The 17208-nt window shown below is 43.1% G+C and overlaps 1 protein-coding gene across 1 annotated transcript; it reads right to left on the reverse strand.

Annotated features, from left to right (window-relative positions):
* Positions 1-1595: 1595 nt before the first annotated feature.
* Positions 1596-1850, reverse strand: ATNIH1004_006553 (uncharacterized protein; the record flags this gene model as incomplete). Its single annotated transcript, XM_033571180.1, has 1 exon — positions 1596-1850. One exon carries the CDS (start codon positions 1848-1850, stop codon positions 1596-1598), a length of 255 nt encoding a protein of 84 aa, XP_033427212.1.
* Positions 1851-17208: the final 15358 nt, after the last annotated feature.

Raw genomic sequence — 17208 nt, forward strand, 5'->3', positions numbered from 1 at the left:
GGGAAGGTAGATTGGCCTCTAGCATTTCAATGTGTCTCAGCCATCCTGGAGTATACTGTGTATCGAGGTACTGTCACACCGGAGAGTCCAACGCCGAGGCAGGATTTTTTTTCTGTGATTTCTACAATTGGTAGTGGCAACTGCATCTAAATTTAGAAATAAAGATTCTCCTCGTCTTCTTCTTTTTTCTTTCTTTCTTTCTTTCTTTCTTTTACGAACTTCTCCTTTATGCTTAATTCTGTTTCGTTTACGGAGTATGGCTTGATTCCAGGGTCCTGTGGTGTTCACCAATGATCGTGCACAGTCCCCACTGTTCAATGAAAAGTAGTATTCTGTGCTCAAGTGTACATCCTTGCCTACTGTGCCCCGCCTATAGCGACGACGAAACAGAGAAAATAGCGCCCAACCTTCCCTATTATTTGCTAAGGAGTTGCGCTGTACTAAAGTATATATCCATGCTTCTAAGCCTGACTCCTACAATTACAGGTACCAAGGGCCGTAGCCTTGTCCCAAACCACTTCAAGGTCAACAGAAGCACTTGGTCATGTAACCCGCTCGGAACAAAACAGAATGATACGTTGCTGTGAGACGTGTCAGGTATCCAGGAGTCAGAGCGAGATGTTTAGACTGCAATAGATACAATCACGCTGGCGACATAGGGTTGAGATCGTCCTGTCGTGTTTGGTTAATTTTGTTTCTGGGCTTGGCTGCTGGAGTGAATATTGCTCCAGAGGGAGTCGTGGATGTTAAAGTCGCCCAGAATGATATGTTGCTTCTCCCCTGGAACTGCATCAGCATGTTAGATTGCTACTCGTAGTGTCATGGAACCTGGGATGGTGATTAAACCTATGGGAGTGTAGATGTTGTGGACGAAATCAGCGGTCCACTCTAACAGTCAGGGATATATATCAACAAGGCATACTGGTCTTAGAAGGCGAGATGGGCGTCTAGCCGTGTCGTGCTTCAGGACATTCGACCGATGACCAGAAAGGTCGAAATGCCGTTTGACCTGGGTAGGAAAGTGTGTCGTCTCTTGAAGCGAGCAGATCCACGGTTCTTGGACTGCCATGACACTGTATTCCAACACCCGCTCGTCTCGGAGAAACATGGCCAAGATGTTGTTGAGCGATTTTTAATATTGTATTTGTTATGATCTTTAGCTCAGAGGAAGGAATGGGTGGCAGAACACTATACCAGCTACACGCCGGTAGCTTACTAGGGAAAATAACAATAACAACTGTATTGGCTGCACAATCAACGCGCTCACCAACGTGCTCTCTATCTCTCTCCTACTTAGCTACTATCTAAAGGAATGGAGATAGTCCAGGGGGGATAACGCTGAGCGCTCACCAAGGCGCTAGGAGTTATCCGATCCCGAATCCCGACATTTCTCTATTAGTGTTGCAGGACTTGGAGCGGTTCAACAGATTGGCTTGGCTCTGGTGGTGATGTTTGTCGTGGCTCGACACGTGGCTGCGGGGAGGTTCTCCTTTGCCGTTGTGGTGCCTTGGGAGCTTTCCTTGCTCAAGGCATCGCGGAGATCGGCCGCTTTCTAAACAGCTAGCTGGGAATTTATCTGGCTTGGCGGTCGATGGTTACCGGTAAGTAAGTCCCAGTTCCGCCATACGCGTAGCGTGTTCGGCCTTGCGCTTGTCTGACCACCCAGCGCGTGGCTTTGACTGGTTTGCTGGGGTTGGGGGTTCTCGAGGTGTGCCCTTCTTCGATAGTTTATCGGACTCGGTGTTGAGGCTTTCTGCTTGATCACACTTGGCCTGTTTGGTTCGGCTGGCCGGATGTCGGGGTTGTGGGAGGAATCGGTCTGGTTGCTCAGCGGAGAGGATGTCTTGCATTTACGCGGGTGTGAGCTGCGTCAGGTAGTAGATACGGGTCGTCGCTGTCCTGCAAATGATAAAGTTCGAGCTGAACTGGTGCCTCGTGTGGTCCCTTTATAGGCGGCGTTGAGGTCATCCCAGGCTGGTACAGATCACCTTTGGTTTAATCTTGCGGCGCTTGGGCTGGCTGATCTGTTTATTTTGGGTGAGAGACATCCACGTGTCTGTGTGATCTGTCGATTGTCGTTTGCATTTCCGTGGTCCTGCTTGCTGGGTGGATTGCGATGGCTGATGCGATGGCTGATGACCCTCTGCTTTGCAATTGTCATATTTCTTCTTTGGAATGCTGCTCCCGTTCAGGGCCAAACCGATCCTCCCTGTCTGGCGCCCCCTTTTCCGCTTCTTTCACCTCCGCTAGCACTTCAAAATACCTGGGCTAATTCTGTCATAGTTGTTGGGCGTATGCTTGTTCTTCCTCCATCCTTGGACACATCCTTGGAATCGGCAACGTTCGGGCCATGGCAATTGGCGCATTGAGATCGCTTCTTTCTGTCACGGTTAGTTCTATTATAGTCTCCACCGCAAAAATACCAACGCAGGTGTGAGGCGCAGCCTCTTCTAGCGTGTCTGAAGTGTTGGCATCGCGTGCATTGAACCACCCGGCAGCGGGTCGTATAGCTCTGTCTTCAGTGCCTCGTTCCGCAAGTGACACTTGCCTCGGAGAAAGACATTGGCGTCCTTAGCCTTGTGGATGCTCTTCACCAGTGAGCCTCGCTTCTTTGAGGACTGTCTTTTGCGATTCTGGTCCAGCCACGTACAAGACGGCCGCGTTGGAGACTTGTGGCGGTTGGCACCAAGTATATTCTCGGCTGCTTCTCCTGACTGGATGACTCCCTGGGGGAAATCATGCTGGCCCAAGTGGCCTCCACCGGAGCACTTCGTTCACGAAGGCAATGGTATAAGGAAGCATTGGACGATCCTCAAATAAAGGAAGGCGCTCTTTCCTAATCACTGTGTCAAGCTCTTGTTGCACACGTTTCACAGCCGTGGGGTATAGTACGCAAACCATAATAAAAATGTTCAGATATTTCGTCGTGTTCTCACTCCCAGCTTCATGGAGGACACCAAGAATATAGCTAAGCTCCGTGGATAACATTTCCTGCGTCCATTTCATCCCTAAGATAGACTGTGTTCAGTTCCACGCCTTGCTTTTCTCAGCCTCTGTCATATCCTCCATAAAGATCTCCACTGTTTTTCTGTGGATATCGTCTCCCATTTGCTTCCACTTTGCCAGCAATTGGGGAAGAAAGTTCAGGAGTGGAAAGATGTCCACAAGAAGGCTAGGGATTTCAAACGGTGCTGATAAAGTGTTGGAACAGCTCGTATACCATGTGCACTTTGTATTTATTCTTATTTGTAACATCCATGCCGTGAGCCAAAGTTAAAATAAGGCTTGATGAATAAAGATTGAAGAACTTCATAAAGTCAAAGATAACAGATTATAAATAATTTCCTTGCTTTTCATGTCTCCACATTGATAGTTTTTGGACATTGTAGAGTTCAGGAGGAACGCCAGAACTCGGCGATAATTTTTCCATCGATCTCTATATGGTAGCAGTGTAGTATAAAGCCCTTTGTTTAAATATTCCCCTGCTACTATTATACAAGGCCGTAAGTTATAATTTTTGCTTCGGTTGTTAAGTAAATCTGCGGCAGTGTCGTGCGAGCCGAGCATGATAACTGTTCTCTGGCCATACTTTTGGCTAGTTATGTATCCGTATAGCTTATGCCATTTCTGGAATGTTTTCCATGGGTACTCTCTTGGTACCTGTTCAGCGGTAGTCGTGGTGGACCAAGAGGTAATGATGGACCTGGGTGCATGTAAATGAAAGCAATATATAAAGCAGTAGGAACAAAAGAAAGAGCAAGAATAATCAGTGCGTGGATTTGATATAGAGTAAAGAATAATTCACCTTTATACAGTGACATTCTCAGCTATTTGTAAAGTGACTGAAGCTTGGATTTTCCGCGATAGTAGCAATTACATAGAGATATATATACTTCTCTAAAGGACATCGGCCAGCCTAGCATATGTGGCAAGCTCCACTAGTCCTGCTTGTTATTGGATAATAGATTTACTTTCAGCATATTATCGCCACTGAGTTTTGACTTACGTGATAGTATTATTATTCCACAAAGGCCCTGGTATGAATGAATAACTATACAGTAACTTTCACTAAATCTTAATATATTTTATCCACGACATAACTGTACTTTGCTCACTACACAGGCCCATTTTTGGACGTCCGCGTGAGATGGTGAGGTGCAAATGTGTTTTATTTAACAAGACCTGGGGCTTTACATTTGCCACGCAAGGTTACGCTCTGTTGTACAACACAAGTATTGCAGCACATTATTGTAGATGCTACTATTGGAAGCTCCACAATCGCTTAGCAAACCTAATAATTAGAAGAAGAACTTCTTAATGCTTTTTATGTGATCCTGGTTCTGTTGATTAGCATGCAGTACCAAGCTGAGGTAATATGCCTATATTGTCAGTCTGTGTGATTGTCTCCACATTGGATTATGCCTGAGAGTTGCAACGCCTACCAGTAAGTCGCGCTTTTGCACTTTGTTATATAACAGCATTCTAGGACAAAGTACGCCTTCCAAAAGATTAATAAATTAAGTGCCTATGTAATTATACGTAAATTACAAGTCTTATTTCTAATTAACAGGTTCGAATACGACAAAGAGGGACTAAAAGCATGGGTTATTTATTACTAGATAACTTTATAGAAGCATACGCAGCTTGCAACTCTGGGAAAGAGTCTAGATATATTACATCTTTATGCATACCTAATTTATCAATCAATTCCCTCCAATTCGTGCATGGGTTGATGTCTGATGTTTTCTGCTTCGATTAGTGCCACAACATCTAAGAATTGGTGTACAGTAAGAACTTTCTCAGCATGACAAAAATCACGTAAGGGCGGGTAAAATTCTTTAGAAGATAATTTATGTTGCGATGAGACATTCTTCGTTGTAGGCTGACCTACAGCGTTTGGATTCACATGTGGCTTGGGTCTTTAAATAGCTCCTCTTGTAAGGGGCTAGAGCCCCTCAGCCTACTCGGGCCCTCAGCCCTCGTGTTTCCTTTCTCCTCGCCTGCCACATGATTAGTACATTGATTATGTCAAATAAGTTGGTGGTAATAGTGATATAAACAAGGTCATAAAAGAGGGGTAAAACGAACTCCCCTACACCTAGCAGAAGAAGCAACCTAATAATCCATAATAATAATCACAAGGATGATCATATGTTGATCAATATAATCAAGAAACCATCTAAAACAATCATTTTAAGCACCTTTCAAGAATAGTGTCTACTTTCCTATTCGGTATTAGCCGAATATCGAATACCCACGAGGCCAGGGTCATGTGACTGAAGAGGGGTCAAAACAAGGCCCTATACACACAACCAACAGAAGCAAGGCAAGAATCATCAGAATAATCAATATATGTAAAGGGGTTAAATGCCTTACTATATAATGGCTAGATACACACAAAGAGGAATCGCTGGGAGGAAAAAATTTAAAAAAGGTGAAAAGGAAGAAGCGTAGGTTCTCATACTACGAGGGGTCATGTGATCGCAATAAGTGGACCAATCATATGCGCCGATTGCGGCAGGCGAAGGCGAGCAATATAGAGGCGTGGCCTGCGACAATATAAGAATCAATATAATCAAGAAGAGCTCAATAAGCTCTAGAATTTATTATCTAAGATGTTTTACGAATCGTATCTTCTTTCCTATTCGGGACTGGTCGAATTATTCGCACATGAGAACCCACGCTTCCTTCCTCTTTCCCTTTGCTTTCTTCCCCTTCAGGGATTCCTTTTTGTGTATATCCAGTCATTACTGTATACAGGAAGGTATTTAGCCCCTTTACTCAAATAGATAAAAATAAATTAACCTGCATGATATCGGGCTGGGTTTGGAGCTACGGAGGTCACCTGAGCAAAAGGTAAAGTGTAATGTGCCTCAAAGCTAACTGGATATATATCGTGGCTAAGTCGTAATACAAACGGTTACATCAAAAAACATATCACAATAATTACGCAGGCAGAAAGGACAGGAGGAGATCAGCTTGTAGCAAATCTGACGTGATGACATCAAAGCGTACTTGAATTGTATACATGCTGACAACACAAACTAAAATATGGTCTATTATACTCTAGCAAATGGTTTCCATTGCCCTTGGACATTCCGACTCATCATCATAGTAAGACCCCCTACAATGGACATCACGCCGCCAAATATCCACATTGCATTAAACCCTTTATCTTGCGAGATAGAGCCAGCTGATGGAGTTCCGATTAGATTGCCCACTGCCATCACAGCATAGCCCATACCCATCCGAGTTCCAATAAGACCTCTTTCAGGCGAGAGTTTCACGAAGCAAGTCGGTGGTAACGAGACAAAAGCGCCTGAAAAAAAGCCATAAAGCAATGCAATGACCACAATTCCTGTAAGGCTTGACAGATTAATCAGGGCGAACATGAGCCCACCGCAAATAATAGTGCAGGCCGAAATTATATTAAAGGGTCCGATCTGATTTGCGAAGAAGTTGGGAAACACTCGTCCAAACACAGATCCAGTAGTAATAATAGAAAGAAGATAGAAGGCGAGCTCGCCAGAGGCAATATTTTTCTCGATAGCGAAATACTGTATATAAAAAAAGGGGATGTTAAGAGAGACAAACGTGAGTGTGCCCCCCAAAACAAACAAGACGTAAGCTGGCTCAATAAATGCTGACAGGTCTATCACTTTTCTTCTGCTGGAAGGTGTTACTCTGACCCGAAACACGAGCAATGGTATAAATAACGTAACAAATATTATTAGACCAATTACTCTGGTGGTCCATCTAAATCCAATTTGGTCGCATAGCCTATGAAAAATAATTGGATATAATATGCCTCCTAAAAATATCATTAGGTTAGATTCATATCTAAAAGCTGGGTGCCTCGTGTGACTAACCAAGTCCACTTCCAGCCGCTGCTATGCCATTAGCAAGGGCTAATTTTGTGCTAAAATATGTTGAGAGGAGTGCGACTCCGGGAATAAAGATAAGGCCGACACCAATGCCAATGCAAAAGCCTTGCGCAAGAACTGCTTGATAGTATTCATCGCAAATACTAATCATCATCTGTCCGAGAATTATAAAAAAAGATCCACTGCATATTAATGCGCGAAAATAGCCCGCATCATAAAAGGGTCCTGCCACAAGTCCGATGATTAGAAGTAACGAAGACTGAACTGAGCCTATCCAGGAGATATTAGATGACGTTGAGATAAAAAGAGCTCCAGTTTCGTAATATGTTTGGTATGCTCCAAAAGTATTTAGAATCCCCCTAGCATAAACATTATATTTTACTCCCTCCAGAGGCTTGGGGAGACCGCTTACCATGTGTTAAAAAATATAAAGAAAGTCCCTAATACTTGAAGCCATGCTTTCAGTCCTCCATTTGGAATTAAAGAAGTGTTATTGGGGAAAGATTTGACTTTTTTAAGTCGAATGTCTCTTGTCTCGTCATTCTCGTGGTTAGTATGACCTTGATGATCTGAAACGTTCCCGCTATCGGACATTACTTCGATGTTAGTTTGTCCTCTATTGTTGGTTTATCTTTATAGAAAAGAAAAAGATAATCGGTAAGAATTAGAAACAAGAAGTATATAAAAATCGCTATTTTATAAGCAATACGGAGTATTACGCTCGGGAATCTCAGTGGAATCCCAGGATAATTACCTTCTAGTACCCAGCATAGCCTCGAATTGACAGGCGGATGGTGCTCCCTGCCTAACATTTAGAGTAATAATAATAGAACTGTATCATGATCGGAGTTGACTGATTAGCTATTATTAATTTCGTTCAACTTGCCCCTGTGCACTTTTATGTAACTAAGAATTTCAGCTACAATACAGAAAAACATTCGCGGTCAATTCCGAAGTAGTTCTCGGAGATCGCCGCCCTTCGACTACAATGGAAGGTTTCTCATCCTGAATATGAATGACGGAATACCGTCAGTTACCACGTGACGCCCGATTTTGGCCTACACCGACATTTTGAGACAGGAATTCAAACCTCTACAACTCCACCAAAATGGGGTCAATTGAAGCCGCTCTTCAAGAAATAGAAAGTCTGAAAGCAGACGAAAAGATTAATTATACAAAAATCGCTATAAAGCATGGAGTTAGCCGAACAACCCTATCAAGGCGCCACCGAGGTGTACAGCAGTCATATAAGACTCATCGTGAAGAGTATCAAGTTCTTAACAACCAACAGTCAAAAGAACTTATTAAATTAATTAACAATCTTACCAATCGAGGCCTTCCACCCGTCACATAAAATGCTACGAAATTTTGCAAAGGAAATATCTGGAAATAAGCCTGGAAAACAGTGGCCAGGGCGCTTTTTAAAGACGCATAATAATAACCTTATTGCTCATTATGCTACTGGCATGGACGCTTCAAGAAAGCGGGCTGATTTAGCATATAAATATGCTTTATATTTTGAATTTATAGCTTAAAAGATTAAGGAATATGATGTCCATCCCGAAGATATGTATAATATGGATAAGAAGGGATTTCTTATCGGAGTATTATCTAAAGGCAAAAGAATCTTTTCCCGACGGAGATATGAGCAAGGAGGGATTGAACAATGCCTTCAGGATAGAAATAGAGAGTGGATTACTACAATTGCCTGTATTTATGCAGATGGAACCTTTCTCTCTCACGGGCTTATATACCAAGCAATTTCAGGCAATATTCAGGATTCATGGCTTCAGGATTTTAATCCTAATAATCACCATTGCTTTTTTGCATCCTCTCCTTCTGGTTGGACCAATGCTCTAGGATACGCCTGGCTTACCACTGTTTTTAATCGAGAGACAAAGGAGAAGGCCCGGAGGCGTTGGCGCCTTTTAATTTTAGATGGTCATGGATCTTATATTACTATGAAGTTTATTAACTTCTGTGATTAAAATAAGATCCTTTTGGCTATTTATCCACCTTATTTAACCCATACTTTGCAGCCACTTGACATTGGAATCTTCGTCCTTTATCTACAGCATACAGTCATTATTTGGAGCAATTTCTACATGAATGTCAAGGCTTAAGCCATATCACCAAACGAGACTTCTTTCGATTTTTTTGGCCAAGCTGGAAGAAGGCTTTATCAAGCAAAAATATTGAGAATTCATGGAGATCTGTTGGTCTACATCCCTGGAACCCAGAGATTGTTTTGACTCGTTTTACTAGGATAGAAGAAGAGAGGCCTTCTTCTAGTGAGTCCTCTTAATCTACTCTAAAGGCAGAAGACTGGCGCCGGATTAAAAAGCTTCTTCAGAAAGTTGTTGCCAATGTTTATAACCAAAACACCAAAAAATTAAGCAATACAATGTATTCTCTCTCTACAGAGGTTGTTCTTCTCAGGCTACGTTGTCAATGCTTAGAGAATGCCTTACAGAATGAACAAAAGAGGCGCCAGCGTGGGAAGCCTCTTTTATTGGAATTACAGGCTCTAGAAAATGGTAATGCTATCTTTTATTCTCCTAATAAGATTCAGCAAGCTCGGGATTTTCAAGCAAACAAGGAGAGAGAAATACAGCTTGCAAAGACAGCTAAAGAAGAGAATAGCTTCGTCGGCAGCAGGAGAAAGAGGAGAAGAAGCATTTAATTAAAGAAAGAAAAAGAATAAAGGCTTTTGACCAGGAGTTACGGAAGCAGGAGGTGGAGCAAAAGAGGCATCAAAAAGAAGAGGAAAAACTAGCTAAAAAAGCTAGTAAACAGCTTCAAAATAGCTTCAAGGAAGCTGAGAAAGGTAATAAGAAGACTATTACCTCTTCCCCAGTTAAAAAAACACCATCTACAGTTAGCCAGGGAGACAGGAATGTTGAAGAAGCTCCCCCGCCAGTAAATAGTCGAGGACGGCAAATACGGCTTCCACAGCGCTTTCGGGATAATTAAAATAGCCATACAGCTTCTCTATAATGCATATTTTATTACTTCAAAAGAAATCTGTATAATATTTAATATATGTGGCGATACGGCTTCATTTATTAGGAGGTCGTGGCCATGAAAATCGGGCGTTTGGTGGTCCCGGGCGTCACGTGGTAACTGACGGTAAGCGATTTAGAGCGTTAACATTATTAGATCCGTATTAGAGCTAAAGAGTAGACGGGTTAACTGTGCGTGTGGCAGCCAATTCTATAAAGAAAGGAATCTTTATTTGTCTCAGCCCTAGATAAGAGGAGTATAAGTTTTTCGGCGGTGTCCGAAAGATAACTTGTGCATTGCGGGCGGGGGCGGCCCACCCATAAGTCAAGGTGGAGGATTGCTCGCTTAGGAACGGACCGCACCGCAAAAACACAGGTGATGTAAAGGACGTGTTGGAACATCGGGATATCCCTCTGCTCCGGATGCCGGTCTGCACTGTCTTAGCATCTGTTATGTATTTAGCCTAGTTCGTGGGTGCCTCCGTACCCCTGAATCCCAGACTCCTTCATGCTTCCAATAGGACGCTTAGTGACCTGGGGAACGATATTAGCTAATGTATTAATGTTTCTAAAATGGCAGGCTTATTTAGCCAAAAGCCAAGATAAGATTTTACATTAATTCTTAGATCTAAAATTATAATATACTAGTAATATCAGTAATGGATTTAAACAATTAATAGTAGGTATATAGTAGATTGTTAATATATATAAAAATTATTTTTCTAGCCTATGATAGAAAGACAGCAACAATATATAGGTGGTTTATTTTACCAAGGTGAACAATAGTCTCTAGATCTATATTTATACTCCTGTATTATTTAGTAGCTTAAATCGTATCTGGAAGGTTGTTAAGATATCAGAGTTTAAAAATCGCTGCTTATAAGCAATACGAAGTGTGTCGCGCTCAGTTGTGACAGCGAGGATCGCCATAAGGACCAAGTGAGTTGGACAGTGTGCTGAGCATGTGAACATAGCTTACATGTCAGCGTCTGCGGCACACAGACAGCCCAAAAAAGTGCAATTCCTCGGTGATCGTTCTATACTGTTATTTGGGGAGGATATTCTTCCTAATGTGTATCTGCGCTAATCAGGTTTCAGCGGCACGGTCTCTGTGGTCGAACCCCCTCCTCCACCGACGATCAAAATATACTTGCGGGGAAGGGATACAAAGTGGATGTAACTGTAATGCTTAGCATCCTTCCGCAGGCTTATGTGGACCCCTTTATGGAGCTTCCCCTCAACTTATGCAAATATGTAAATTAAAAATATGTATTAGATACATAGTTTTTGACTCTTTGTAGCGAATCTATATATTAGACAAGCTAACTTTAAATAAGCATTGTCAATCACTAATTTCCCTGGATGGGGTCTATCATTGTAAGGACCCAAGTCCGACTGCGTAATGGTGCTGACCTTTATCACTACGCCACAGCCAAAAGGCGCAAATCGATGACCGAATGGTCATCGAGCTCAGCGTAATATATAGCAAGGTCAGGTCCGTGACAATCATTATACTACCCCAATCGAGAATTTGAGTCATTTGTAAGCAATAAATTTTTTAATAGCTTTTCCTTATACCATTGTAGTTGTGGACTATTATGTCAAGCTATATATTTTACTGAGGCTAAATTGTCCACTAAGGATTCCTTAGAGTGACAATAAAAATAACTAATCTCCACTACGGACGCAGGCCAATGGGGGCCAATGGGGACAATAGGGACATTGGCCCAAGAGGACAAACGATATAACTCTGTGAATGATGTCAAGAGACTCATAATCAACATGAAGACACTCATTAAGTGCCTGAAAAAACTGTTTTCGAAAAACCATTCGTGGTTGAGAATAAATATACTCGTATGGTGCCGTTATTATGTGATGTGCAATAGTCCATACGCCTATACACTCAATATAACTGCATATATCCTCAAATTTTCTTGTTCTACTCCCCATGGAAAAAGTTCCGGACGGCCATGGAACGTCACCGATGTCCTAAGAGACATCGATTTTCAATATCTGTGTTACCCACCCGTCGTCCATCGGGAGATACGGCTCGACGCTTAAAGAGAGTGGTAATAGCCAGTAACGCGTCTTGTTTATATTGTCCATCACACTTACAACTTTCTTAAAGGAGAAGGGTACTGGTGGAGCACAATAGCTATTCACAATACCATAAAACTAGACTTGCAAGGAGATCACAGTACCTCGGGGTTTCTTAATTTCTGTGAGAGCTGAAGCGTTATTTCGGAGGCTTTGGTTGTAACCTACCGAAGTTTATAAATGCTAGTGCAGAGGGTGGTAGCCAGTAGTTCCATGCCACATAACCGTGCACGTGCATTGGTTTTTATATTGGAGGGAGTTTCTAAAGCTAGAATTAAGCAGGTTACCATGATGTGAAGATGGTCAGGCCGCAGGCTTGTCACATAGTGAGGATAAGAAGGCCGTCATAATTTGTCCTGCTGACAGGGAATTTGTAGAGAAGCTCGCAGAAATAATATAATTGGAATAGTACTAATATTTAGGCCTACTAATTTTCATTTCAAATGTGTATTATTTTTGCTATCTCTATGCCAATAATATGTCCTTATACAATGCCTTCTATCATGTTGTCTTGGTTATATTTATACTTTGCATGGCCATCTTCCCCTCACTCCCGTACAGTGTTCTCACACACATCGTCATTGCATATGCTGTTGCCACAATATGTGATCTAACCTAGAGTATCCGTGAGCTCTTCCACAACTCTGATTAGCACTATCCCCTAAAGGGTAAGATTACAAACAAGTGGGCTTGCTACTGTACAATATTTTAAAGATACTTGTCTTGAAACTGTTTATGCTAGTTGATTTACGCTCAAGGAAACAGGAATTGTTATTTCGCTGTGGCTTGCATCCAACTGCTAGGAATGCTGAAGGTAAAGCTACCATGCATCATGGCGCGATTCATGGTTCATTCACCGAGAATCTCGTACAGTTTCTCCGAGATATGGTATCCTCTGCCTGCACATTAAGAACACGAGCGGGAAGATACGTCTCGTATATGCAGAGCAGGAACCTATGTTCAGTCGCAGAAATCATTCGATAATTTGAAAAAATCAACTTAGACAGTGTTTCATGACCCAATCTATCTGCGGTCCAATGAATCTTCGGATATACACACTGGGGAGAATAGAATGGGTGGCCCTAGCTGAACCTGAAAAACACCCCCGGTGGTAAGGGAGAATTGGCAGCCACTGGAATTGTTCAGGTTGAGTGAATTGTTAGAGCACATTAACATATCAAATGCATTTGCCTAGATGCTTTGATTAGTGAGAAATTGCCACGGAACTTTGTTCCAACTTCCTACAAGACACAGCGTGTTAGAAACACAATTCCACACAGTTGAGGATTGATCCTTCGCAGGGCATGATACCATAAATACCAGAGAATGGAGTGCGTCCAAAAAACACTAGCTGACCGCACAGGCGAGATAGAAGCTCTGCCAGATGAGAACCTATAATCCAGCCCGAATGGGACCAATCCATCTGACAATCTTTAAGACTAGAGAAACTTCGGAGGGACTCTAAAGAATACCAGTTTATATCATCGTAGCAAGCATTCTAAGCCTAAAAGTGTGCTTTGAACCTACTTGATCTTGATCGGGATGACCGCCGTGGAGATGACTGTAGGAGGGACCAACGTCTTCGAAGTGACAACTTCGACCTGCAAGGGAAATTCTACTATAATTTCTCCATCGCTTCCTGTAGGGCTAGCCTTTTCTTCATTAATTCCTGAGAAGCTTGTCCTCTGTTTCGGAAGTAAGCCCTTCACGTGCTGGTACTCCTGCCAGGTGCTGTGCGAGCTTGTTGAGTCTGGGTTGCTTTTGTTCTAGCTCTAGTTATTGAGTCGGTCAGTTTTCCAGCATGAAGCTTGTCACTGCTCAACGACCCTGGTTAAAGCAAGGGTTCTAGCGCATCAGTTGCTGATAAAGTCTGAGGATTTGTTTTCGAGTCTCTGTTGATGAAGTTTCCAGGCATTCATGTGCTGCGAAGTGAGGAGGCTCTTATTATCGTGGCATAAAGGACAATACCCCTGTCGTATAAGGGTGTAGCAGTATGTAAATATTTCGCATCGCCTTGAATCATCTTGTATGAGATGGCCACTGCAGTGTTCTTCCCAATTTCCACAGCAAATATATCGAAGCATCCGTAGCAGCACTTCAGCTGGTCCTTTTTACAATCTAAGGCCCGCCAGCGTTCCTTAATTCTGCAATCCTGAATATGATTGGACCGCCGCGGGCGACTAAGGCTAATATTATATTAGAAAATTTATATGGGCGTGGTATAAACTGCGATTCAGAATTCTGACTTACCCATTTGTGTTGCAACTACCCATTGGGCATCTTCCATTGATAGGCTCCTCCCGAGGCATTATAGCCCTTGGTACAACAGGACAATAAGTTCTCAGCCATAGAGAGCATCTCCTGATAAAGAAGGTGCTTCTCTGATGGCATCATCTCAGCAAGACACTGGCGTTCAGTCTGTGCCTTGAAAAACAGTTGTAGCATCGTTATACACAAATAATTCCAAAGCCTTTCCTCCTGATTTTACCAGTGCACGCGGACGAGTGAATCCAGAGTGGAAATTTTCACAATTACACTGAAGAGCGCCGAATTCTTCGACCAATTTATCTATTTAGCGCACACTGAAGCTAGTTCAACAACTTCAATCTCACTCCGAGAGATCAGCCTATTTATTCCTCGTCAACCACTTTTTCCGTCACCAATCCAGGGAATTGCAGGTTATGTGGAGCTACGGCTCCGCCCCTCAGCATATGGGAAATTTCGTGAAGCCAATGCTCAGCTGCTCTGGGCAAGAGATCTTGGTTGAATTGCTGCAGCATCTCAACGTACCTCTAGAAATTATCCTGGATCATTCAGTTACTATCCCGCGTTTGATGCCACGCTTAGCAGCACCGTTGCTGTCTCGGGCTTACGGAGATCATCCAAAAGAGAAAGCAGAGAGTACAACGAATTTTGCAGTGGGCGGTCAATTTGTTGAGATACCTGATAAGACTTCTCCAACTATAGACTACAGTGTATGCGGAGCCCAGACCGCGGTGTATCGACTATTGGGCCTTCAATAGGAGTTGAAGAAAGCTAAAAAAGATTCCATCCCTGCATTCTTGAGCTTTTAAGATGCAATGAATATGTGTTTCTAGGTTGGTAGAGCCCAGAATTTCCCTTTGTAGATATGTTTGACCCAAACAAGAAAGAATAGTACGCTAGTATATTGAGCCACTCTGAGAACTTTCTCTGCCTACCCATTAAGGCCACGCTATTCCTTGTGACCCAATTAGCATGGTACTCCTGGTAGCGGTTATACCCCCTTGATCTACGATATGGGTGTCTACTCCGGCAAGGGGAAGGCGAATTGGCAGTATTTTTCCTTTTCTAAATACATTTTTAGTCTAAATACGTTATCTTTACTGTTATCTTGGGGCATACCGCAATCAACGTAGCTGGCGCGATGGAAAAACACCAAGACGCCTATTCTACACAACAACGGTATTCGCCAGCCGTTCAATCGGGAGCATTTGCGAAGTACTCCGTGAATCTCGCCACGTTTAGTCGATTGAGGAGGGTCTAGCGCCTAGTAGATACGCGGTAGTTCTCTTAAAACACGATCAACGTAGTTTGTATTCATTAATTTGCTGATGATATTCTCTGCGTTCTAATAGGCGGATTTGGGCGTGTCAGGGAACGCTCGCAAAAAATGATATACATTGTTGGATATAGTGATAGTACTAAAGATGGAAGAAACTCGGTAGAAAATCACGGAAGGACAACTGAATCAGAAACCACACAATATACACACCATATATTCTAAAAATGTCCTCGCCATAAAACGTGACAGCAGGGCAATAGCCTATCCCCCAGCCTAACGAAGAACACAGAAGACCAAAGGATTTACTTAAGAGAATAACTAATTAATTTCTGGCTGAATAATTAGTACCTTGACCAATTGTGACTCAAGAAGCCCCAGCGTATTCTAACAGGTTTTGGGCGTCAGTCCAACAGCACCATGACCCGTAACAATTTAGCACTTACTTCCTGTTCTAGTGGTATGTCTATATTGACGGTCTGACACTGATACTGGCAATTTATGGTGATAGATTTTAACTATAGAAATCTTGCTACTCTGATGGCGGTGGCGCGGAAATGGATATATATATGAAATGCATCTCGAACGGTTTCGTCAGGAGGTATATCTTCATGTCACTGCGCTCCAACCATGTAGGTCTTGGGAACGCAGTCGTATGACCTACACTGTCAGAGGCCCGCCAACTGGTGGCCAGAACGAGGACCCCTATGGTGGTATATCTACACTATTAGGACATCAATGGTCTACAGCCTATCCATTATTATCGAAAAATAATTTATAAGACCTCATTCTCTATCAGCTGTCTATCATTCTCAGTATTCTCAAACAGTTGTGCCACTGAGTGGACGAGTCTCTACCAGGTCTCTTCAGAAAATCATGTGAGGTAGGTAGTATTGTCGATCGCTGCGCAAACGTACTATCTGACACAAATTTTCCGTAGCGCACGATGATAGAAATGCACATTCTGGTCTAGGTCTCGCGCATACTGGTCAGCGATACTCTGTGCTCCTCCACCCGCCTTATTTGTAAGCGTAAAAAGTAACCCTAGCCCTCCGCGCAGGTGGCGCATCGCCAGAAACTTTCCACCAGAACCACTCTCTAAACTATTCATGCTTCCAGGTGTCAGAGCAGCCTGGAGCCCATTGTTGACTGCAGACTTGAACCAAATGTGGTATGAATAGTTCTATATATCGTGCACTATGGTTCCTGTTAAGGAAACACTATATTAATCTGCCCGACTTGGCGGTGCGAGTATCTGACGACCCATTCTACCCCTCAGTCCTTTAGAGGGTTGAGCACCCAGATAGTAATGCAAGGGACTCAGTTAGTTGAGATACTGTGATTTCTGGTGTTTCCACCGAAGGACATCTACTTCCGAGTTAGGCTAGTTGGCCTGTAGCTGATAGAATAGCTCCCTGCGCATCACTTCCCCTGAATTTCACAACAGTTCCTGCGAGATGCTGCGGGTGTTCTACAAAGGACTGACTGGATCATACGGGCACTAACGCTCCTAGGGAGACCCCGCTCTTTCTCAAGAGTACTGGCACCGTTCCTCGGAGCTTGGGTGCATCTGCTGTGATATATGCAAATCCTGGAAGCGACTGGTCTCTTGCCAGGAATACCTCCCCCTGTCCTTTTTAGCTTGCACTGTTGTCGCTATGTCTACCTGGACCTCATTATCCAC

Source organism: Aspergillus tanneri, assembly GCF_003426965.1.
Source record: "Aspergillus tanneri strain NIH1004 chromosome Unknown AapTan_4_pilon_pilon_pilon, whole genome shotgun sequence".
In the NCBI taxonomy this organism is placed as follows: domain Eukaryota; kingdom Fungi; phylum Ascomycota; class Eurotiomycetes; order Eurotiales; family Aspergillaceae; genus Aspergillus; species Aspergillus tanneri.